Here is a 25,281-nt window from a genome sequence, read left to right as displayed (position 1 = left end):
ATACTCAGCATGGGTTCTGTAAGGGAAGATCTTGCCTCACTATCCTGTTACAGTTCTTTGAGGGGGTGTACAAACATGTGGACAAAGGGGACCCAATAGATGTTGTTTACCTCGACTTCCAGAAAGCTTTGGACAAAATTCCTCATCACAGGCTCCTTAGTAAGCTTGAGAGTAATGGAGTAAAAGGACAGGTCCTCTTATATACATACACACTTACATACATACACACGCACACACACACACACACACACACACATATATATATATATATATATACACATACCATGGCTAATAGCCACTGATGGACCTCTGCTCCATATTTTTATCCAATCCCCTCTTGAAGCTGGCTATGCTTGTAGCCGCCACCACCTCCTGTGGCAGTGAATTCCACATGTTAATCACCCTTTAAGTGAAGAAGTACTTTTTAAAATCCGTTTTAACCTGGCTGCTCAGCAATTTCATTGAATGCCCATGAGTTCTTGTATTGTTAGAAAGGGAGAAAAGTACTTCTTTCTCTGCTTTCTCCATCCCATGCATCATCTTGTAAACCTCTATTGTCACCCCGCAGTCAGCGTTTCTCCAAGCTAAAGAGCCCCAAGCGTTTTAACCTTTCTTCATAGGAAAAGTGTTATATATATACACACACACACACACACACACACATACATATATTGGCCACTGTGTGACACAGAGTGTTGGACTGGATGGGCCATTGGCCTGATCCAACATGGCTTCTCTTATGTTAAGTGCGCAGTCTCTTATCTGGGAGAACTGGGTTTAATTCCCCACTCCTCCAGTTGCAGCTGCTGGAATGGCCTTGGGTTAGCCATAGCTCTCATAGAAGTTGTCCTTGATGTTGGAAATATGTATCTGTTTTGTATGTCCTTTGCAATGTTCTAAATTTCCAGTTATTATAGGGTTAACACTGTGCCTGATTCCCTATTGTCTGCATGACCTGGGAAGAAGATACTGACTGCTGTTAATCAAGGTCTAGATGCGGGAAAACCTGTTTTGTCTGTTTGGTCAGTTAGTCAGGTGACTTTGTTTGTTCAGGCAGAGAGTTCAAGAAGGAGGAGGAAGTTGTCTTCCATTAAGTACATGATCTTCTAGTGTGAGGACGTAGTTCTATAGTGTTTATTTTATCTCCCAGTACCCTTTCCCTGTAGAAATAAATATGTTTTTGCTTTTTTATGTTAAATGCCTCTCAATGATTATATGATCCAGTGATCCATCACACTGTTTGAGATAAGGAAATAGAATTTCAAACAGACTTCCCTAACAAAATTGATAGCAGAACAGATGGTTCTTGGTTTTTGCCATCAAGCTGGTAGTTTATAGCATGGATTTTTTTTTGTACTCTAAATTATTATTATTTTTTTAATCTGGATCGCCTTTGAGAGCATTTAGAAAGCAATAGGCAAAAAGCTGCTATGCTGTGCAGACAAGCCTCAATTTTAAAACGACGTCTTTTTTTTTCTCTTGCCATTACTGAGAGCATTCTGATTTAAATGAGCTTTGAATTCACATTGTCTCGATCTGGAAACGCTGCTACTTTTGTCTAAAAGTCTCAGATGTGCTAGAAAGAGAATTTTTGGAGGTTTTTAACCCTTTTTCTGTGGATTACATTGGAGACCTTGGAAGAGCCCTGCTGCAACCATGTGCGCACATTCAGCCGCCTTTTCTCTCCAGTGAGGAAGAAAGAATCTTGAACCCTGATCTGCCTGATTGCTGTGAAAAATGTCGAACCCAGAGAGAGGAACCACTGGATCTTCTGTTTCTATGTCTTCAGGAACAGCCACTGCAAATCTTGGTTTTGGTACTGTGAGTAACCTACCAGTGATAGAATTTAGTACCCTGAAGTTAACTAAGAATAATTTCTCATTCTGGCTCTCACTCCTAAAGCAAAGACTTGAGATTTATGGAGCTGAAAGAGTTTTGTTTGAAAATCCCCCTGATAATGAGAAAGAAAAATCAAATTTTAAATGGCTAGATGGTTTTTGCAAAAACTCTCATTTTAGAATCTATTGAGGCATATGAAATTGGTGGACTGCACCACCTAAAAACTGTAAAAGAAATGCTTGAATGCCTTAAAGATAAATGTAACAAAACTCCCATATTCATGATTTAAAGGACAAAATATTTGCTCTTCAAGTGCAAGAAGGGGAGAATGTGACTAAATGTCTGAAGGAACTTATGTGCATGCAATCCAAACTACAGGAGCTTGGTGAGGCTATTGCAGAACGAGACTTAATCTCAACTATAATGAAAGCTCTACCCAGTACTTACAAGCCAATTAAGATGATTTTAAGATTGCAAACAGATTTGAGTCTGGAAGGCCTGTTAAATGTTATCAAGGAGGAAGCAGCCTCCAGATCTGGGGACAAGGACACTGAACTGTCTGATATTATGTCTGCTTTAAGCCTGAAACCACAGTATAGGAGTAAGTCAAGAAGAGATGTAATTTGCCATAGATGTGGCTTGAAAGGCCATATTGCGAGATACTGTAATAATTGTGATGCTGCGACTGAACAAAGGAATACAAATTTTAAAGCACATGTTCCAAATGAGGGAACACGGGCACCATCTTGTGGCCATAGAAATAATAGCAGCCAAAAAATTTTAAAGCAGAAATTTTCCAAGCCACATGGCCCAGGTGGGAACAAAGAAAGGAACTGAGAAAGTATCATGCATGTTAATAATGTGAATTTTATTGGTGAAAGAGGAAGATTTTTGATTGATAGTGGTTCTTCTATGCATATTTGTCGATAAAAGGGTTGGATGAAAGTCAGAGACCTGATGTCACGTTATCAGGGTGCAGGCAGGCAGGAGTCCAAAGCCAGTCCAAGGACAAAGTCCAGGAAGTCAAGCAGGAGCCAAGTCACCAATGCAGAATCACAAACCCGAATCAGAAGTCAATGTCCAAACGCCAAAAGGTCAGGTTGCCAAGGAAATCAAGCAGGTCAGGATCAGGAATTAGGAAGGGGCGTGGATGCAAGCCAGAGAATAGACTTGTTGCCTCCACAAGCTTACCAGGTCCTGGATGGGAGCTATATGGGAGTCTCAATCAATCTGCTCCCTGCGAGGCAGTGACTCTGCAAGAACTCAGGGCTGAGAGATCTGAAGCATCGGCGTGCCTCATGTCTTTGCTCTGAAAGTTGCCCTCTATCTTCACTGATATTTATAATGACTTTAGAGGTTTTGCTAATGCAAATTCAAGAAGATAAAGAGATACAGGGACTGAAAGTGAAAGGTTTTTGTTATAAGTACGGAGCATTTTCAGATGATGTAATGTTTATTAATAAAAATCCCACTCATGTAACACCATTATTGCTTCGTAAGATACAAGAATATGGAGAATTGGCAGGCTTTTATATAAACAAAGAAAAATTGAAAATGTTGTGCAAAAATATGTTAGAGTAAACAGGAAGAACTACAGAGGTTAACAAAGTGTGAAGTTACATCTAAAGTAAAATATTTAGGTGTGGAAATAACAAAAATATTGACTTGTACAAAAATAATTATGAGAAACTCTGGCGTAAGATTGATGGAGATTTGATAAAATGGAATAAATTAAATTTGTCTATGCTGGGCAGAATTTCTGCAATTAAGATGAATGTCTTACCAAGAATTATGTTCCTGTTTCAAACAATTCCAATAGTGAAACAGAACAAACAATTTAATAAACAGCAAAGAAAACTTTCAGAAATTGTATGGGCTGCAAAAAAAACAAGAATCAAAATGAAAATCCTGACAGTTGCGAAAGAAAGAGGCGGATTTCAACTACCTAATTTAAAGCTGTATCATGATGCAGTATGCCTGCTGAGGATTAAGGAATGGATGACATTATTAAATAGAAAATTACTAGCATTAGAAGGTCATGGAAACGTTTTTGGATGGCATGCTTACATGTACTATCAGAAAAATAAGATGGACGGCTTCTTCTCACATCATTATATAAGAAATAATTTGTTAAATACTTGGTCAAAATATAAAAGATATGGAGAGGAGAGGAGACCGCTTTGGATTGTGCCAACAGAAGTAATAAAATTGTATTCAGATATTAAAGAAAAGTGATTATCATATAAACAGCTTTTAAAAATTCAAGGAGGAAAGGTGGAATTAAAATCGGCCGAGGAAATACAGTATATATATATAATTGGTTTCAATTACAACAAATAAAGAGTTTGCTTGAACAGGACATTAAGAAATATGGAATAAGACAAGAACAAACAGAACTGGAGAGAATGTTGTTTGGGGAGAATGAAAAGTTGATTTCAAAGACATATAAACTATTAGTGAAATGGTCTACGGAAGATGAAGTAGTTAAATCACAAATGATATAATGGGCGATAAATATAAATAAAGAAATACAGATGGAGTCATGGGAACATTTATGGAAGAACTCTATGAAAATATCTACATGTTATAAAATTAAGGAAAATTGCTTTAAAATATTATATAGGTGGTATATAACACCTAAGAAATTGGCAAGAATGAACAATCAGGTGTCGGATAGATGTTGGAAATGTAAAAAACAAGAAGGATCTTTCTACCATATGTGGTGGACTTGCGAAAAGGCAAAACAATTTTGGCAAATGATTCAGCAAGAGATTTCGAAAATTTTGGGATATAATATTAAGAAGGCACCAGACATTTTTTTGTTGGGATTACAAATGGAAACATTTTTAAAACAAGATAGAACAATAATTTGGTATATGCTTTCAGCTGCACGGACATTATATGTGCAGATGTGGAAACAAGACAAAATACTAGAAATGTGGGAGTGGATATTGAAAGTTATGCATTGGAGTGAAATGGATAAGCTTACAATAATCTTAAAAGAACAAGACTTAGAGAAGTTTAAAAATGAATGGGCAAAGTTCAAAAAGTATGTTGAAAAACAATGGAATGTTAAAGGATATTTGGCAATTTTTGACAATGGTTAATCTCTAAAGAAACTTTATATGGATTATAGTAAAAAAGCGAGATTGGAATATATCTTTTTTGTGGTTTTTTTGTTAATGACTGAAGGACTACTATGAAGATGGATTATAATTATAACCTATGGTTTTTTCTTTTCTTTCTGATTGTTTTTCTATGAAGTAAGATTCTTTAATAGATAAAGTTTTACCTTTTTAACAATTTAAATAAAATACACTGCCGGGGTTCACCAAAAGGGGGGAGGGATGGAGAAAATGTAATGTATATGTATTAACTTTTAATAACAAATGATAATGTGCTATTACAATATATTACAGTATAATAAATTGTTTTAAACATAAGAAATTTCTGAAAGCAGAAAGGATTAAACACAAAGTGACTGTCCCATACACTCCACAGCAGAATGGGAGTGCAGAAAGACTTAATTGTGTGTTACAAGAAATAACCAGAGCAATGCTCATGCATTCTGGATTACCTAAAGGCCTGTGGGCTGAAGCTGTAAATATAGCAGTGCATATCGACAATAGAATACCTTCAAAAGTAACAGGAATTACTCCATTGCAGGCTTGGTTTGGGAAGAAGCCAGGACTTAAGCATATCAAAACTTTTGGAGCAAAAGCCTATGCATATGTTCCTAGAGAAAATAGAGGGAAGCTTGATGCAAGGACTGAGACTGGATTCATAGTAGGATATCCCTCAGTGGGAAAAGGCTACAGAGTCTATGATCCAAAGCTGAATAAGACCAAACATTGTAATGTTGTGATGGTGGATGACAGTGATTTGTCTAGAGCACCCTGTGTACTTGAATCTGATCCTGAGGTTACTGATGATGCTTTTAAAGATTGGTATAGTTGGTTACCTGTAGTGACCACTGCTGAACCGGCAGGTCTACCTTCTGAAGACTACTGAACCAGAAGGGAAAATGGGGACCGCACCGCAGGGAGCAACAGAACCTCCACTCATTTTAAGATTATCAGAAAGGAGCACAAAAGGGCAACCACCACAGAAATATGGATACTGTGACACTGTGAGTTCTATAGAGACTGTGAAACCTAAAGAGAAACCAAGAGCTGGAAACAAGTGTGTGATCTACCTAATGAAGAAAAGGAGAAATGGATTCAAGCAATGGAACAAGAGATACTATCCATTTATGAAAAAGATGTATTGACTCTTACAAAGCTACCTGCAGGAAGAAAGCCTGTTGGATGCAAGTGGGTCTACAAAATAAAGTACAAAGATGATGGAACTATAGACTTGTACAAAGCAAGGCTAGTAGCCAAAGGCTATGCACAAGAATTTGGAACTGATTATTCAGAGACTTTTGCACCAGTTATCAATAGTGCTACACTTAAAACACTACTGCGTGTGGCATCATCTAGAGATATGCTCATAGAGCACCTAGACATTAAGACAGCATTTCTTAATGGTGAGTTATCAGAGGAAATCTATATGGAAATACCTGAAGGTTTTAAAGACCCTGGCAAAGAGAACTGTGTTTTCAAACTCAACAAAGGACTGCATGGTTTGAAACAAGCTGCAAAAGGTTGGTATGACAAAATAATTGGACTATTACAGCAACAAGGATTTGAGCAAGGGAAAGTTGAACCCTGCATGTTCACTAGACTTAAAGATGGAGAATATCAATACATTCTGGTTTATGTTGACAATTTGGTTGTGAGCTGCAAGAACAAAGAGGACATTAAAGACATTGTTGAATACAGACTGAGAGACTCGAGGAGGGAACCTTTCAACTGTGCCAAAGACGAAAGATTATGGACTTTATAGAATCTCTTGGCATGAGAGACTGTAAAGAATCTAAGATACCTCTTGAACCTGCATATCTGAGAGCTCAGGGTGGTCAACCACTCAAAGACATTGGAGAATACAGAGAAGCTATAGGAAAACTCCTGTACCTGAGTAAAACTACCAGACCTGACATCACAGCTGCTGTCGGAATACTGAGCAGAAAAGTAAGTTCGCCAAATCACCATGATTGGAATGCAGTAAAGAAACTTGCCAGATACTTAAAAGGAATATGGACTTAAGGCTGATCATTGAACCTTCTGAGAATCCCAGACTAGTTGGATACATGGATGCCAACTATGCAGAAGAATTGTACAATTACAGATCAACCAGTGGATACTTGTTCTTCTATGGAAATGGACTTGTAGAATGGACTAGCAGAAAACAGACTATAGTGGCACAATCTACAGCAGAAGCTGAGTGTGTCAGCAGCCAGTGCCTGCAGTGAACTTGAATGGATTTTTCATCTGCTGAAAGACTTCAAGATAAAAGAACCTGTACCTATTGTACTGTTTGAAGATAATCAAGCTTGTATTGCTATATGTAAAAGAGAAAGTAGAACAGCCAGAAGTAGATCTATTGGTATTAAATGTGAGCTAGTGAAAGATCTGCACCAGAAGGGGCTGATTAAGATAGGATATTGTTGTACAGAAGCTATGGTAGCTGATATACTTACTAAGCCATTACCTTGTGCTAGATTTGAACGTTTACATGAAATGATGAATCTAGTTGATGCGAATGTTACAGTGAATAATGAGTAATGACTATTGAATGTAGGCATTGAGAAGGGGTGTTGGAAATATGTATGTTTTGTATGTCCTTTGCAATGTTCTAAAGTTTCAGTCATTATAGGGTTAACACTGTGCCTGATTCCTTATTGTCTGCATGACCTGGGAAGAAGATACTGGCTGCTGTAAATCAAGGTCTAGGAGTGGGAAAACCTGTTTTGTCTGTTTGGTCAGTTAATCAGGTGACTTCCTTTGTTCAGGCAGAGAGTTCAAGAAGGAGGAGGAAGTGGTCTTCCATTAAGCACATGATCTTCTAGTGTGAGGATGTAGTTCTATAGTGTTTGTTATTTTATCTCCCAGAACCCTTTCCCTGTAGAAATAAATATGTTTCTGCTTTTTCATGTTAAATGCCTCTCAATGATTATTTGATCCAGTGATCCATCGCACAGTTTGAGATAAAGAAATAGAATTTCAAACACATTTCCCTAACACTTGAAAGGGCAGCTGCTGTGAGAGCTCTCTCAGCCCCACTCACCTCACTGGGTGTCTGTTGTGAGGAAGGAGATAAAGGAGATTGTAAGCCGCTCTGAGACTCTGATTCAGAGAGAAGGGCAGGGTATAAATCTGCGGTCTTCTTCTTATTAGAAGGGCTGGATCTGACACAAATCAGATTTTGTGGGGCCAAGCCATGTGTGTCATAAAATGTAATGTGATGTAGCAGAGATATAAACTTTCTAAAGGATACAGACAAACACAATTAAATATATTATGTTTTAACTTAAAATACAAACATGCTTAAAACTTCTGCAATATTTTGTTTACAATGGAAAAACATCAAGAAAAAGCACAAGGTTCACAGCAGAAACTAAAAATATAAAATGCTCTGAGCCTGGGAAAACAATGAAATGATATTGCAAGCTTCTCCATCCCCCACCCCCAGGTCTACTCAGATTGGCAATGCAGTGTAATATCCCCTATTGGGTACGGGTTCCTAGGTTAGAGTACTCACTAGGACAGGTTCATTGAGCAGAGACAAGCTTGTTCAAAGCATCAAACCTTTATTTGCAAGGACATAACTCCAGGAAACCTGAGCTTCAGCTGTCTGTATAGGAACACTGAAAGTGAAATGATCTAAATACATTGGAGCACAGACAAAGGGAACTGAAAGATCAGGAAACTTTGTCAGCCTCAGAACTTCAAACGGTGAGGACAGGAATGGTAGGAGCGGGGAGAAAAGAGCCCTGGGGGCCTGATTAAAGCCCTGGGTAGGCTGGTTCTGGCCTGCAGGCTGGACATTTGACATCCCTGCATTAAGCTTTATTAAAGAAATAGGATATTTTTCTCCTGATCATTGGCATCAAGTTACAGTAGAAGCTTTGTTAACCAGTAACCAGGGAAAAGTGGAGTTGCAGATTGACCCAATATGGTGGTTACCAAAGCTTTAGCTACCCAGTAATGCTTAGTGTTCAGCAGCCATGATGAAACCCAGCTGAAACATGCAGCTGTTCAGTACTTGTCCAGTAGCTGCCTGCTACACCTCTTTCTGCTCTCATGTGGAAGTGGGTGGCAGAGGAGCAGGGAGTGCTCCTCAGCTGGTTCTCAGCCATGATCACTGCTTACTTGGCAGCAGCCCCAGCAGGCAGCTCCCATGGCTGAGTGCACTCCCTGCTCTTCCTTAGCCTGCTTATGTGCAGTAGCAAGCAGCAGAGCAGCTAGAAGTACTTCTTGGTCAGCTCTCAACCACAGGTGCTTCCTGCTCCTCCTGCTGCCAAGGGGTGGGGGATGCCCATAGTGTAGAATTATTTCCTGTTCCTCCTTCACCTTCTCTCAGCAACCATGCAAGCCCTGGTACCATGGACAGGACCTTGAGCTTGCTACTTCATAGGATTGTCAGCTCTGGGTTGGGAAGTGCCAGGAGTTGTGGGGGGGAGGAGCCGGGGAAGGCAGAATTTGGGGAGGAGAGGGATCTCAGCAGGGTATAATGCCATATTCATCCTCCAAAGCAGCCATTTTCTCTAGAGAAAGTGATCTCTGTCATCAGGAGGTTGGCAACCCTATTTCTCCACTGTCTGCTGTAGCTTGAGAGCAGGAAGCAATGGAATGGGCTGCACCCCAGCATGCCAGATAAGACAGTTTTTACTGTATATTTAAAAAGTATATTTTGTTCACTTTCAGTAATCTCTTTTAAAATGTATGGGTTTTTTTTAACTGTTTTGCAATGAAGTACCTTTTTAAACTCATCTTCCTTCTCACTGTCTTCGGCTTCCTCACTAGAAACAATGGAAATTCCAGAAGAACTCTTCTCTATTCCTCCACCTCCAAATGCTACATGCTTCCCTTCTGAAGTAAAATAAAAATTTAACTGATTTCATTTATAGTATTTTGAAGAAGGCAAAAGCTGAACCTACAAATATGGGGCACAGGGACTGCTGCTCCCTTGCCTCTGCTTGCCATTCACACACTTGATTTAAAGCTGGATCCTGCTCCAGTAGAGGCCAAATAACACTCTAGGCCTGCCAGCCCCCAGGTCTGGATGGGGGATCCCCATTTTTGCAGCATCCTCCTTGCTGCCTCACCCCAACAGCCCTAACATGCCTTTAAATCTCATCAGGACATTTTAGAAGAAACCTGCAAAGTAACTGCTTGTGTTTGGGAATGTGTGTGTGCCCTTAAATCTCAGCAGGACAAAAACTGCATGTGGGAGAGAGCAGGGAGAGCCATGGGGCTCTTCCTGGTGAGTGTGAGAAAGGGCGAGAGCACAGTTCCTCTATTTGGTTTGCATTTGTTTCAGAAGTTGTGTGTATCGTAGAATGGATAGTAAAGAGTTAACTAGAACCTGATAATAGGATGAAGAAAAACTCCACCCCTTAGGCTGCTCTCTTCCTTACTTTCATTTTCCTGTATTAATCTTAAGAAGTTGGTTGAAATAAAGTAGATTGTTACACTCAGAAACTACAGTGAGTAGAGTGATTTATACCATTGTCCCAGTGAGATCACGAAAGTGGGGGCTTGCAAACTGTTTGTGTTTGTTTTGGCTGCTCTCTGTGTGTGTGTCCCTTGATAAAGCTATGCTTGGAAATGTTACCAAAGCCTGACAAGGGACTTGTGGCGGTATGACAAATTACACTTTCATTGAGTGGAAGTGTATCTACTGGGGAGCCCTCTGAAGGCAAAAAAAAGAGGATAAGGAAATGAAGACTGTATTCAGGGGAACTGCACTGCTGTATTTTTATTTATTTTAGGGAATGGGAAAGTCTGCAGGCATTTCCTGAGTTGGACCTGGCAACCCTACACCACCCAAATGAAGTGTGGAAATCATGTGAATTAAGACAGCATGCATTTAAGCTAGGGTTACTAGATATTCTCTTTTTTAGAGGATGTGTCCTCTTTTTCTGGTTGTCCATCCTCTTTTGAGTTCTTTGAAAAAAACTGATGAAAATTTCCTCTTTTGGGATTGGAAGGTTAGGAATATTGCTAGTTAGTAGCAATTATCACAGCTTAAATAGTAGGGGGGTTTTAAATTAGATTTATTAGTGATCACTTGTTTGAAGTAGTCAGTCAGGAAATATGTCCTCTTTTTTGCTTTCAAAATATGGTAATCCTATGTAAGCTCCTATGCAATGTTGCATCAAACACAAATAGGCAGGAACCAAATGGGAACACCACAAGAGGCAGGTTCTCTGTGTATAAACACAACATTTGCACTGGAATTTTATTAGTTCTTTAATAAAACATGCCCTTTTAGCTCTAGTCATCTTACATTTCTGAATGCTAACAATGCCTAAATCAATCTTCTTCTCTGAATTCATTGAAAGGAACTGAACCGAACCCCTGATTTGAATTGTAATACATATATTAAGTCAACTGGCTTACTGAGAACAGCACAATTAATAGATTGGGCAAAACATTTCCAGAATAGGAATTGATGAGCCTAGTATGGAGGAACAAGACTGGATGGCTACAATCCATTATAGAGGTAGTGTGCTGAAACTTTGAGAACATACGGGATTGTGTGCCTAAACCTGCACTGGACTGTAGCCTCCAATGATATGAACAAATGTTTTCCTTTTCCTAAATAATATTTAATGATCTGCAGTTTCTGCAGATGAAAAGCTGTCCAGCTCAATTTGTTAACTAATCAATGCAAATACAACATCGAGCTAATTATCAGACACATGTTTGTCTGATGCTTACCACTGGAGCAGTTAAAGACAACATTGTCATATAACCAATACTATATTCTGTCATTTCTAATTATATTATTTATAATTTCACATTCTTATATAACATATCATCAAATAACTAAATAATTCTTTCTAGAGTGGCTCCAGAGTTCTGATGTATGGCAGTGCCCTAGGCAAGGCGCCCTGTCCATGCCACACCCCTCCCACTGCCACTAGAGGGCGAGGGTGAGTGCAGCAGCTGTGCCGCACAATGACTGAACTTTAGAGTGCGCACCAGCAGGCTGCTTTCGCTCCACCTCCCACACCTGACACATGCTAGGGTGGCCATAATATCTGCAGGCCAGCCAGGGACACCTTGAGGGGGGAAGGAATGTGTGCGCGCGCCGCCGGAAACAGGAAGTGACGTCACTTCCGGTGACGTCATGCCACCGGTGGAAACAGGAAGTGACATCATTTCCCGCGCCACCTGCCAGAAACAGGAAGTGACATCACTTCCTGTGACATCATTTCCCCCGCCCCACCTGCCGGAAGCAGGAAGTGACATCACTTCCTGTGACATCATTTCCCCCAAATGACATCATTTCCCCAAAATGCCACTGTTGGAAACAGGAAGTGACTTCACAGCACTTCCTGTGACGTCCCCAAAAATCCCCCAAATATCACCGCCGGAAACACCAAGATTATTTATAGAGAGGGAAAGGGGGAAATAAAGTTAAATAAAACTCTTTTTTTACTTTTTTCAAAGTGAGAAGACTAGAGAGAATGGGTTCCACGCTGAGAAGCCAGTCAGATTCCAGTGAGATTCCAGTGAGACTGTGCTGCATAATGCAGCCTATTTATTTTGTCCTGTTTGCTCTGTTGGCTCTATCTGCGCCACCTTCATCACTTAGGGGGGGGGGAATCCCCCAGTGGGGTGGGCTCCCGACTCCCTCCGCCGGCTGTTTCTGATAGCCCTGCGCCCCCTCTTTCATTTGATATGTGTCCCATGCGGGTGCCACCCTCCCGCCGGGAGATGCCGCAAAATGAGCCCCCTTGAGGCTTATGGCAGCAGGGCTCGGGGGAAGCGAGCTAGACTGCTGTTCTTTTGAGGGGTTATAGAGTGTTCCGAGCCCGTCCCTGTGGCATCGGTCCCATCGTTGTGGGACCCAGGGGGCCGGCGCAGCGGCCCGCCGAAGCAGCCTGTCACTAATAACACAGGTCGAGATGCAGGACAGGAACCCGGAAGTGACTGACAGACTGCTTCAGCGGGCCGCTGCGCCGGCCCCCTGGGTCCCACAACAATGGGACCGATGCCACAGGGACGGGCTCGAAACACTCCTCCTCAGCCCCACTCTGGGGGGGCTGGCGGCGGCTGAGGAGGAGGCGGCCGAGCCCACCGACCCGGGGCCTCCCGCTACCACGCCACCGCCGCAGGCGCCGCCGGCCCGCCTCCCGCTCCGGCCACGGCCTCCGCCTCCCCCTCTGCCGCCGCCGGGGCCCTACGCCAGCGAGAGGAGCCGGCGGGCCGCGCGCGCGGTCGGGGAAGGCGGCGAGTGAGGGACCGAGCGTCCCTGCGCGTGCGCACGGCGGTGTGGCGGGCCCTACACCGCCCACTCTCCTGGCCCCGCGCATGCACAGAGCCTAGGGTTGCCAGACCGTCCTGGTCTCCCGGGACTTTCCCGGTTCCGGCCCCCAATTCCCGGCTCCCAGGCAGGCTATACCGGGACCATTAGAAGTCCCGGTATAGCCAGCGGGGAGCTGGCGGGCCGCACGTGCGGGCGGGGAAGGTGGCGAGTGAGGGAGCCAGCGTCCCTGTGCATGCGCACACCGCTTTGCGCACGCGCAGGGACGCTGGCTCCCTCACTCGCCGCCTTCCCCGCCCGCGTGCGGGGCCCGGCAGCGGTGGTGGAGGCCGGGGAGGCCGCCGCTGGTCCCTGGAGGGCCTCCAGAGGCCCGCGGAGGCCGCGGAGAGGCCACCGCTGGTCCCTGGAGGCCCTCCAGAGGCCCGCGGAGGCCACGGAAAGGCCGCCGCTGGTCCCTGGAGGGCCTCCAGAGGCCCGCGGAGGCCGCGGAGAGGCCGCCGCTGGTCCCTGGAGGCCTTCCAGAGGCCCGCGGAGGCGGCGGAGATGCCGCCGCCGCTGGTCCCTGGAGGCCCTCCAGAGGCCCGCGGAGATGGCGGAGAGGCCGTCGCTGGTCCCTGGAGGCCCTCCAGAGGCCCGCGGAGGCCGCGGAGAGGCCGGCGCTGGTCCCTGGAGGGCCTCCAGAGGCTCGCGAAGGCCGCGGAGAGGCCGCTGCTGGTCCCTGGAGGCCCTCCAGAGGCCAGCGGAGGCCGCGGAGAGGCCGGCGCTAGTCCCTGGAGGGCCTCCAGAGACCAGCGGAGGCCGTGGAGAGGCCGGCGCTGGTCCCTGGAGGCCCTCCAGAGACCAGCGGCAGCCTCTCCGCCGCTTCCCCGGCCTCTGCAGCCACCGCCAGCCCCGCCAGCAGCACCAGCTGCCCGGAGGAGAGGCCGCCACCCGCCCTGGTACAAGGTAAGCAGGGGGGGCCGAAAGCGGGGGGGGCGGCTGGCGGGAGGGGGCGGCAGGCCTTCCTTCCTTCCTTCCCTCCTTCCTTTCTTCCCTCTTCCCTTCCTTCCTTTCTTCCTTCCCTCCCTCCTCCCTTCCCTCCTTCCTTCCCTCCCTCCTTCCCTCCTTCCTTCCCTCCTTCCTTCCCTCCCTTCCTTCCCTCCTTCCTAACCTCCCTCCCTCCTTCCTTCCCTCCCTCCTCCCTCCTTCCTCCCTCCCTCCTTCCTTTCTTCCTTCCCTCCCTCCTCCCTTCCTTCCTTCCCTCCCTCCTTTCTTCCTTCCCTCCTCCCTCCCTTCCTTTCTTCCTTCCTTCCCTCCCTCCTCCCTTTCTTCCTTCCCTCCCTCCCTCCTTTCTTCCTTCCTTCCTTCCCTCCCTCCTCCCTTCCTTCCTTCCCTCCCTCCTTCCTCCCTCCCTCCCTCTGGCCACCCCTGGAGTAGACAATACTGACTTTGGTGGACCCAAGCACTGATTCAGTGTAAGGGAGCTTTGTGTTTGTGACTGGACTAGACAATACTGACTTTCGTGGACCCAAGCACTGATTCAGTGTAAGGGAGCTTTGTGTTTGTGACTGGACTAGACAATACTGACTTTCGTGGACCCAAGCACTGATTCAGTGTAAGGGAGCTTTGTGTTTGTGTCTTCTGGTGCAGTTTTGTTCTCAGATCCTGTATTTACTTCATCAGTATATGGGATAAGGCACTTTCTCAACTGTGCTGCATAATGCAGCCTATTTATTTTGTCCTGTTTGCTCTGTTGGCTCTATCTGCGCCACCTTCATCACTTTCGGGGTGTGGATCCCCCAGTGGGGTGGTCTCCCGACTCCCTCCACCTGCTGTTTCTGATAGCCCTGCCCCCCCTCTTTCATTTGATATGTGTCCCATGCGGGTGCCACCCTCCCGCCGGGAGATGCCGCAAAATGAGCCCCCTTGAGGCTTATGGCGGCAGGGCTCGGGGGAAGCGAGCTAGACTACTGTTCTTCTGAGGGGTTATAGAGTGTTTCGAGCCCGTCCCTGTGGCATCGGTCCCATCGTTGTGGGGCCCAGGGGGCCGGCGCAGCGGCACGCTGAAGCAGCCTGTCGGTCACTTCCGGGTTCCTGTCCTGCATCTCGACATGTGTTATTAGTGACAGGCTGCTGTCACTAATGTCACAGGATGTCACAGGAAGTGATGTCACAGAAAGTGATGTCACAGGAAGTGATGTCACAGGAAGTGATGTCACAGGAAGTGATGTCACTTCCTGCTTCCAGCAGGTGGCGCGGGGGGACATCACTTCCTGTTTCTGGCAGGTGGCGTGGGGGGGGGATGATGTCACAGGAAGTGATATCACTTCGTTTCCGCCGGCGGCACGACGTCACCGGAAGTGACGTCACCGGAAGTGACGTCACTTCCTGTTTCCGGCGGCGCGCGCACCCCTACCTTCCCCCCCCAAAAGGTGTCCCTGGCTGACCTTCAGACATTATGACCACCCTAGCAGAGCCCGCCACACCGCCGTGCGCACGCGCAGGGACGCTCGGTCCCTCACTCGCCGCCTTCCCCGACCGCGCGCGCGGCCCGCCGGCTCCTCGCTGGCTAAACAGGGATCTCTAATGGTCCCGGTATAGCCAACCCGGGAGGTGGGAATTGGGGGCCAGAATCGGGACTTTCCCGGGTGACTGGTACGATCTGGCCACCCTACATGAAGCAGAGTGATGGCAGCCTGGTGGCATGCTCTGAAACACAGGCATCCGCCTGTGCCATGGCTGTGACCAGCTAGTTCCCTTGCCACAGAGGTGACAGTGGGTGGAAGGGTCCCCAGGTTGTGCCCTAAGCAGCCACCTAGGACTGCCTAGTGGATGGGCCGCCTCTGATTCATTCTGCAAAAGACTGCCAAAACCCACTATGGAGCCCTAGACAGAGACTCCCCCAAGTACTCCCATACTATATTTGGATTCTACTTGTTTTCAGAAGTATATAATAAATAAATAGGACCCAAAGCAATTGGCTCAAATTACAAGCAGAAAGGTACTGACTGGATATTAGGAAAAAAATTTTTACAGTCAGAGTAGTTCAGAGGTGGAACCAGCTGCCTAGGAAGGTGGTGAGCTCCCCTTCATCGGCAGTCGTCAAAATGCAGCTGGATGATTATTTGTCAGAGATGCTTTAGGCTGATCCTGCATGGAGCAGGGGGTTGGACTAGATGGTCTGTATGGCCCCTTTCAACTCTATGAATATATGATTCTATACCTACTTGATTAGAATTAGTCTGTTCTTCCCCCAGCAAAGTGACCAGAGCCTCTAGTCCTTCCATTCATCAGCTTTGGTTCTTCAAACCCAATGTAAGTATTATTTTATTTTATTAATTTAATTTCTATCCCACCCTCCTTGCTAACTGGGCAGGTTACAGCATAAAAATTATAACAGTAGTTCTATTAAAACATTAAAAACATCCAATCTAAACAAAAAAAACCCAATGCAGATGGCAATTTAAGATGTTTAAGACAATTAAAGATTGTGCCATATCAGTTCTATTTCTGAGTTTGTTGGTATTCCAGTATAGCCAGCTCCAAGGGTTCCAGGTTTACCAACTTCCTGCCCACAACAGTTAGAGAACAGTTTGGCAGGGAGTTTAAGTATATATCTTATGTTTGTTTGCTTTTAATCAAGTATTAACCCTCACCACATGACACACTGCTTATGACAGTGAGAATTTAAAAAGCAGTGTGTGATGTGGCAGGCAGGGTGTGTGTGAGAGCTGTTCAGAAAAAAAAAACTAAACAGCTCCTGGTTATACCAAAATTAAGGATATAGGCAGAGGAGGGCAACAAATTTGGTGAGGGGTCTGCAAGTCCTATGAGGAAAGGTTGAAGGAGCTGGGTAAGTTTAGCCTGGAGAGGAGATGACTGAGAGGTGTTATGATCACCATCTTCAAGTAGTTGAAGGGCTGTCATACAGAGGATGGTGTGGAGTTGTTTTCTGTTATCCAAGAAGGCCAGACCATAGCCAACAGGAAGGGCCGGTCCTAGACTGCATGGCACCCTAGGCAAGACTAAGTTCTGGAACCTCCCTCCCTGCACTGATAACATCACTGAGTCACATGGGAGGTGCATCCCCAGAAAGCCAGGGCCCTTGAGAGTTGCTTAGTTTGCCTAGTGGCAGGGCCGGTCATGCCAATAGGTTGAAATTAAATCAAAAGAGCTTTTGGCTAAACGTTAGGAAGAACTTCCTGACAGAGTGGTTTCTCAGTGGAACAGACTTCCTCAGGAGGTGGTGAGCTCCCCTTCTCTGGAGGTTTTAAAACAGAGGCTAGATGGCATCTGACAGCAATGCTGTTTATTTGAACTTAGGCAGATCATGAGAGGGAGGGCAGGAAGGGTTGGATCTGTGCTTAATTCTTGTGGTTCTTTCTTACACACTCTGGGAAATGCTGTTTGTCAGGAAGCAATTTTTCTGCATGCCAGTTTGGCCAGGGATCCTGGAAAGTTTCTTCTTCTACTTCTTTTTTGCCATCTTCTGGGCTTTGAGTGGGGGTCACTGGGCATGGGGGAGAGGTATTTGTGAATATCCTGTATTGTGCAGGGGGTTAGACTACATGACCCTAGAGGTCCCTTCCAACTCTATGATTGTATGATACTGTGTAGTGAAAAATAATCATGCCCCTGTCAATTATGTCAGATCAGTAGCAATAACAGCAGGAATAACTAACATTCTGACATTGCTCAGCAAAAGAGGTGGATCATGGGAAAAGTACAGAGAGGGAAGAACAGAGAGAAGAGGCTACAGCAAGAAGGCCACAGAACCAGAAGATTGTCCCTAAATGTAGTAATACTATAGCACAGAGGTCATTTTGTAGAAAAATAGGTGGCAAAGCTCATCCACGGATTGTTATGCAGCTGTACATACTATTCAATGGACAAGAAGGTGGAACTCTCAGAAGGAGGAGGTGGAACTCTCAGAAAGGTTCAGGAGCTGTGCTCCTGTGAGCTCCCATTGAATCTGAGGACTGCTACAGCATTCAGATGAGCATTCTTGGATGCTCATCTGAACAGCCCTGCATCCAATCAATATTCAGCGGTTCAGATCTGAGCACTACACACCCACTTTTAATGTGACATGTGACCGCACCCCAGGAAAAGGAAGGCAGCTGGAATAGTCTGCTTCACTTTGCCCCACAATATCAGTCCCTCAGGATTCATCAACAAGACCCAGAGTGATGCATTTATTGAATCACTGTATGTTGGTAGGAGTCAAAAACATCTTTTTAACTACATGGGATAATCTAAAGGAAAAATGGAAAATAAAACAATAGCTGAAGGAGATAAATTTTTGAAATGTAATACAAAACAATGTTAGCTAATGCTGTAGTGGTTTTGGATAAGCTATATCTTGAGACCAGTCCAACAGAACTTCAAGCTACAATTGGCAACAGAACAGTTTGAATTGTGTGGTCAATAAGAAATTGGGACGTGACTGTTGGAAGAAGCAGCAGCAGTTCAGTTGCTGAAGAAAATATAGGCTTTTAATTTTTATAGAATTGTCAAGTTTGAGTAAGTCACTGAAAGAAAAAAATCTATGTATAATAATGCTTGTTATAATATCTTCCTCTCATCCTAAATATTAAAATCATTGTAAACAAAAAGAAAAAATTAGAAATGAAATGTGGGGAGTGGCATTGTAGATAAAACAAGGTAAATCAAAAGAAATTCTTCTATGGAGTGAGAAACAGAATTGTTATATTTTTGATTTTGGTGAAGTGAAAAACAAAACACCCACGTCCTGGTATTAATTTTTGCATGGACTTTGAACAGTTCTCTAATTTTGCATTAACTACATACAGATTTAAATAAATGGATCATTAATTTGATCCATTTGAGTTCTTGTAGACCTACAGACTAATTACATCAGCAGAACAGAAAAGTAATAGAGACGATAAAACATTTCTATAAATATAGTAAGATCATTTTGCTTACACACATATACCTTGTGTTGGAAATCTTTTGAGAGGTGGCTTTTTAACACGCTTGACTTCATAAATTTGTTCAAATATAGATATCAGTTCATGTACAGCACCTTCTATGTGTCTGCTTCTGTTGTTTAATATTTCAGCCCACTCTTTGGTATATGTCTGTCAGTGATATACAATAAGGCACTTTAGGATGTTTAGTATACACATGTATAAGGGGAAAATAGAAGCATTTGAGCAAAATTGTGCATTTTATTGCTATTAAATATTACCAATAAAAACTTGTTTTAGAATGTATTTTATTATAATTAAAAACTTGTTTTAAAATGTATTTGATATTTATAAGTATCTAGATCAGTGGCTTTGGAGATGGAAGTACTGAATTGTGATTTATCTACATCTCCTTGGGCTTTGGAGCAGCACTGGGGTCTAATGCACAAAAATTTACCTTAGAACAGCAGATTTATTCTTTACGGTGCCTTTGTGTTCTAGCAGCAACACAAATAGTCATATTACTAGTGCCAGTGTTGTTTAAAAGTTGAAACATTTACTAGCAAACCAGTAGGCTCACTGATTTGAGGCATTCTAGCTCTTCTGTGGAAAACCATCCTTTAAATATTAGTGATATGCCTCAAAAAAGATACTTGCAAGATCAGTTCGTATAGTAATTCTGGAGGTCAAGCACCTTACAGGCTGGGTCCAGAACGGCATTTTGAGCCAGCACACAGACGGGATGCGAGCAGAGCAAAAAAGTGTGACCACCAAATGTGCGCAGCTGTCTCCTGTTTCCGCCCTCAACCTGTCCAAAGGCATCCCAGTCAGGCCACAAAAAGCTACCACTTCGGAAGTGGCAGCTTTTTGCAGCACAACTGGGATGGCCTTCGGACAAGTTGGGAGCAGGAGCAGAACTTGAGGCGCACACATTTAGTCATGCTTTTTTGCTCCGTCTGTGTGATGGCTCAAAATGCCAGTCTGGATCCAGCCACAGTGACCTTTTCAGATGTTATTGCTGCCATTATTATTACTAGGAAGGAATCTGCAGACATCTCTTCATTTTACTCTTTATCTCCTTCCCCACACTATTTTTGTCTCTCATCTTGACAGCTTCATATCCTCCCCTCCCTTTCCCTGCTTCCTTCTCTTCTTCCCATGCACCTTTCTTTTCATCTTTCTTTTGGAAAATCTTCAGCTTTATTTATTATTTATTTAATTTATACCCCACCTTTCTCCCCCATGGAGACCTGTAGCAGCTTACACCATTGTCTAATTTATATAATTGTATTAGTTTTAACTAGAGAAAAAAAGAATAAAAAAGAAGGGGGGAGAGCATACACAGAATGGGAAAGATGGGGGTGGGGGGAAGAAAAATACAAACATATCAATTTTAAGTCTATCTCCAAATAAGATATCCAATTCATTCTACCTGCAAGTATAAAATTCTCCATATGTTTTGCCATCTTTATCTTCCATTATAAAATATTTTTACCGAACTATTATTTGCAATACAAGTCTAAACATTTCTTCTTCCACACATATAAATCTGCACAAGTCAGAGCAATCTCAACACAAAACTTACTACTTTGGTTTAATCTTGTTAAAAAAAAAACCCAAAGTAATTTAACAGGTTATCACTATCCTCATTAACAGAGACATGAAAAATGTATATCTTTATCCTTAAAAAAAAAACCTAAAAGGAAAAAAATACAACCTGGTATTACATCTATTTTAATATCAACAGTTTCTCCTGAGGAGCATTATTATTAAAGAAACAAGTCTAGCAGTTTACATAACATCTGTATTGTCTACCTTTTTAACAATTAATCCATCTCTTGCTTCCCTATTAGACTAGGAAAAACACCTTTTAAGACCCAAAGATAAAAATCTCAAACCGGTTCTTATTGAGCTTTACCTACCCAACTTTCCAAAATAAAAACATTTCAGGAAATCCTTCTTACTGAGAATTTTTTTTTCCTCCTGAGTTATAGTTTAATTTATAAGATTAACAAACATAGAAACTAACATCGTTATCTATTAAAAACAAGTTCAGCAATTTGTCAGGAAATTACATAATCTGCCTTCTTAAAAATTAATCTAAAACAAATCATTTTACATTAAATTATTTTCAAAAACTTTTTAGCCCTTTAACTTTTAAATCCATATTATTTTAAGCAAGGCAGCTTATTATAGTCCAGAAACAAACAAAAACAAAGAAAAAAAATAAAAGGGACATTTCACTTAGCCTTCTGATTTCACATATCCAACTTTCTTACAAAGTCCATGTCCAGCTACCCACTGAGGAAAGTCAACTTCAGGAGAGTCTTCTTTCTGAAAGATTTCCACATCATGATTTTCTGGTTGGAATGCATCTTCTCACTTCCTAATGCAGTCATCCTTCTCGAATAAGATAAGAATTCCACAGCCTTTGTTCCTCTCATCCTAGCTTGAATCAGCCTCCATTTCCAGTCCTCTTTTTTAAATATACCATAAGGTTCCATTTTAATTTTCTTTTGTTGATTTCCCAACAGCTGAATCTCCCATTTCGATTCCACAGACATCACCAGGTTCTCATTAGCACTTTGCTCATGTAGATTTGAGGTTTCGCAAGCTTTCAACAAAAAGCTGCCACTTGCTTCTGGATCAAATCAACCAATAAACCAAGATCTTGCCTCAGAGATTTCAAATTGCTTAAAATGTCTTTTTATAAGAAATTTCACTTAGCAAAGACATTTTTCTCTGTCAGCAAACTCAGTCCATTAATCCTGCTTACAAAGGAACTCAAAGTCCCAGACAGCCCATCCTTCTTAGTCTCCTCCAACTGTAGTTCTAAATGTTAACATATGAGTTTAAATCAGACAACAAAGAAAAAATCCTTCTAAAAGATATCTCATTTTGTTCAGACCGTATTGAAGCCAAATAATAGTCTCTTTGACAAATATCCAGTTGTGATCAGGGTTGATTTAACTGTCCATATTCCGATTGATTCAAATTGCTTCCAGTGTTTAAAGATGTTCTTTGACTTTTCACGGCCTCATTCACAGGGAAATTAGAGATAATGATCTCATCCCCTTCTTTTGAATGGTTAAATCATTAGAATCTGAAAAAGACCCATTACTCTTGGCAGCTGAAAACAAAACCTACTTGCATTGCAGATTTGTCATGCTTGAGATAGAGGGGTGATAGATGATAAGCTTGTTAGAGAAAAGAAAAACAAACAGTCGAGTGTTCGTCTTTTGTTGCTGTATTAGCGATCAAGACGGGAAGAGCTTCAGAGCACACAAAAGAAACAGGAGCAACAGCCGTTGCACCCCCTTTCCCCTGTGAAAGCCCCATGCCTAAGAGACCCCTCCAGGGTCTCTATGGGGGTGTCACATCAGTGACACCCCTCCTCCTGCCCGATCAGGGGGAGTCGCAAGCGGGAGCGCTCAAGAATCCACCTACTAGCAAGATGACCAACTTACACCATTGTCTTCTGTTCCATTTTATCTCACAACCCTGTGAGACAGATTAAGCTGGGAGACAGTGACTGGCCCAAGGTCACCCAGTAAGCTTCTATGGCAGAGTGAGGATTCATATCTGGGATTCTACTCCAAAACTCTAATCACTGCATTGCACTAGCTTTCATGGGGTGGCTGCTGTTGAGCAGTAGCAAACAGCCAGCAGTCATGTGGCAGCAAGTTGCCTGGATGGCTGTTTAATTCACCAACGATTTACCTAGTGATCCCTGCCAGAACATAAGTGTACAGAATAACATCAGGAAGATCACCGCCGTTTAAACTATGGATTGACCCAGACATTTGGAACTGGTTTTAGGTTGTTGTTTTAAATTAATGTATAATTTAAATGTTGTTTTAATCATCTTATATTGTATATCTTGTATTGTATAATTTTATTGAACTGCTGTTAGCCGCCCTGAGCCTGCCTAGGCGGGGAGGGCGGGATATAAATAAAATTTATTATTATTATTATTATTATGGTAGCTGCTGCCAGGCCTGGCCATAATTCCTTCTCCCAGGGTGGACTAACAATTATGGGCATCAGGGCACCTTCTGGTGCACCAGTGGCCTCCCTCCTTCCAGGCTGGGCCAGCAGTCCGGCAGAAGAGCTCTTTGTCTCACCTGAGCTCCCCACAGGGTGGATGAGGTAGCGCCCAAGCCCTGCAAGAGGCAAGGAATTTGGCCCACCCAAGTCCCATGTGAAACAAAGTGCTAAGCCCACCCAAGATGAGGGAAATGGTGCCTGGCCAACTGGGAGTGGGACAAGGGCAGGCTGGCTACAGGAACGTCTTCATTTAAAAATTCCAAATGGGCTTGGAATAGTGCCACAGGGAGAAGAAACGCTCTTGCCTTCCCCTCCCAGCAGTTTTCTCATACAACAAGTGTGGGGCCTTTCCTAATAGCCTCAGACAGACTGTTCAATAAGGGACTTTAATGTTGAACTAACTCTTGTGTTAATCTGGACTACTGGAACAAGAAGGAGCACACATTTCATATTATATGAAGTGGTGTGAAAAACACCACTTCATGAAAGAGATCTGAAGCAGGATCCACCAAAATCTCATCCAAGTCTGTGCAACATTTCCTTTCTCAGTCCTGCATTTCCCAAATTATAGGGTCATGCTTCAAAGCTAGTGACTAGCTCAACTGAAGAGTGAAGGGGGATGTTGCTGTGGCTATTATTTATTAGAAATGTTCTATGTTGCTTCTCCTGGGAACCTCACTTACAACAGATATCCCAAAATGACACAAGTTAATGTTCTTTGCCAAAAAATGTCTAGTAGCCCAATCTCATCAGATCTCAGAAGCTAAGCAGCGCTGACCCTGGTAAGTATTTGGATGGGAGACCTCCAAAAATACCAAGATCAGGAGGCAGAGGCAGGCTATCAAGCCACTTCTCTGAATGTTCTCCATGCCACAGTAAGAGTTGCTAGAGGTTACCATGACTTCCAGGCATAGGTACACACGCACACACATGCACAGGCACAAATACAAAAAAAAAGCCCCAAAGAAATGTCTAGTGATGAGTTCTTCAATCAAATTATTTCAGTTGCCTAGCCTCTTTATTCATTCAAAGTCGAAATCAGAATCCTGAGACTCGGAAACTTTGAGAACCCAGGGTTTCTGTGATGACTTTGGAGTTCACCAGGACTATAACAGTCCACTTTGTAACAAGGATACCTCAGTGACAAAACAAAAATACTAAAACCTGAAGTTTAAAGATGCCACCTAGTGGCAAACAATTAAAATATATTCAGAATTCTTTATACAATATACATTGTTTCTTTTACAAACATTTTGCTACACTCAAATTAGTATTTGTGATAACAAAACATATACATTTGGGGCAATGCAGTAAATAATATATGTGTTAAAACATTTATGTTAAAGAAACTAGAGAAAGAAAGTTGGTGTGGATTTACATTTATCAATTAACAGTATTATTCCACTTAAAAATATCATATTATCAATCTTAACAAAAATTTCAAATAAAATATGTGTTAAAACATTTATGTTAAAGAAACTAGACAAAGTAAGTTGGTCACCTCATTGCGTGCCAATAAATCCTCCACTTTTGTAGCAATGTCTGGTAGTACAAGCAAAAGAGTATTTGATATGTCTTTCATTGATAAATCAATTTGCATTTCACACAAGTCATTAATCTACAATAAATAAAATAATAATTAATGGCATACCATTTATTTTTGTATAGCTGCATTAGTTAAGCAGTCTGATAAGATTTTGATCTTAGAAAAGAGAACTAACAAAAAAATGAAATTGTACTTTGTCAATTAGAAGAGGGGCTATAGCTCAGTTGCAGAGCTGAGATATGATCTTACATTAAGAAGAAAAAGAAGAAGAGATTGGATTTATATCCCACCCCTTACTATCTGATCTTCTTTCCCTTCCCCTCCTCACAACAGGCACCCTGTGAGTTAGGTAGAGCTGAGAGAGCTCTATCAGAAACTGCTCTTGAGCAGAACAGCTCTGTGAGACCTTGTGACTGACTCAAGGTCACATCAGCAGATGCACATGGAGAAGTGGAGAATCAAACTGGTTGTCCCAGGTAAGAGTCCTCGGACTTAACCACTACACCAAACTAGATCTATTCAAACGAGTGCTGAGGTACACATCTGATATGTGGCAACAGT

The 25,281-nt window shown here is 43.0% G+C and overlaps 2 protein-coding genes across 3 annotated transcripts in view; one reads left to right on the top strand and one right to left on the bottom strand.

Annotated features, from left to right (window-relative positions):
• GLO1 (glyoxalase I) overlaps positions 1-25,281 on the top strand; it is a 295,016-nt gene that overhangs the window by 177,145 nt on the left and 92,590 nt on the right. The gene's annotated exons all lie outside the window — the stretch shown is intronic.
• The window catches only part of DNAH8 (dynein axonemal heavy chain 8), a 329,757-nt gene that overhangs the window by 242,609 nt on the left and 61,867 nt on the right, over positions 1-25,281 (bottom strand). The window contains exons 19-21 of the mRNA XM_060243601.1: positions 24,676-24,792; positions 19,154-19,298; positions 9,700-9,812 (exon numbers count right to left, since the gene is read on the bottom strand). Coding sequence (XP_060099584.1) covers positions 9,700-9,812; positions 19,154-19,298; positions 24,676-24,792 — 375 coding nt within the window. The remainder of the gene's footprint in view (positions 1-9,699; positions 9,813-19,153; positions 19,299-24,675; positions 24,793-25,281) is intronic.

This window comes from Heteronotia binoei, chromosome 1, assembly GCF_032191835.1.
Source record: "Heteronotia binoei isolate CCM8104 ecotype False Entrance Well chromosome 1, APGP_CSIRO_Hbin_v1, whole genome shotgun sequence".
NCBI lineage: Eukaryota > Metazoa > Chordata > Lepidosauria > Squamata > Gekkonidae > Heteronotia > Heteronotia binoei.
This window is presented reverse-complemented; position numbering and strand designations above follow the sequence as displayed.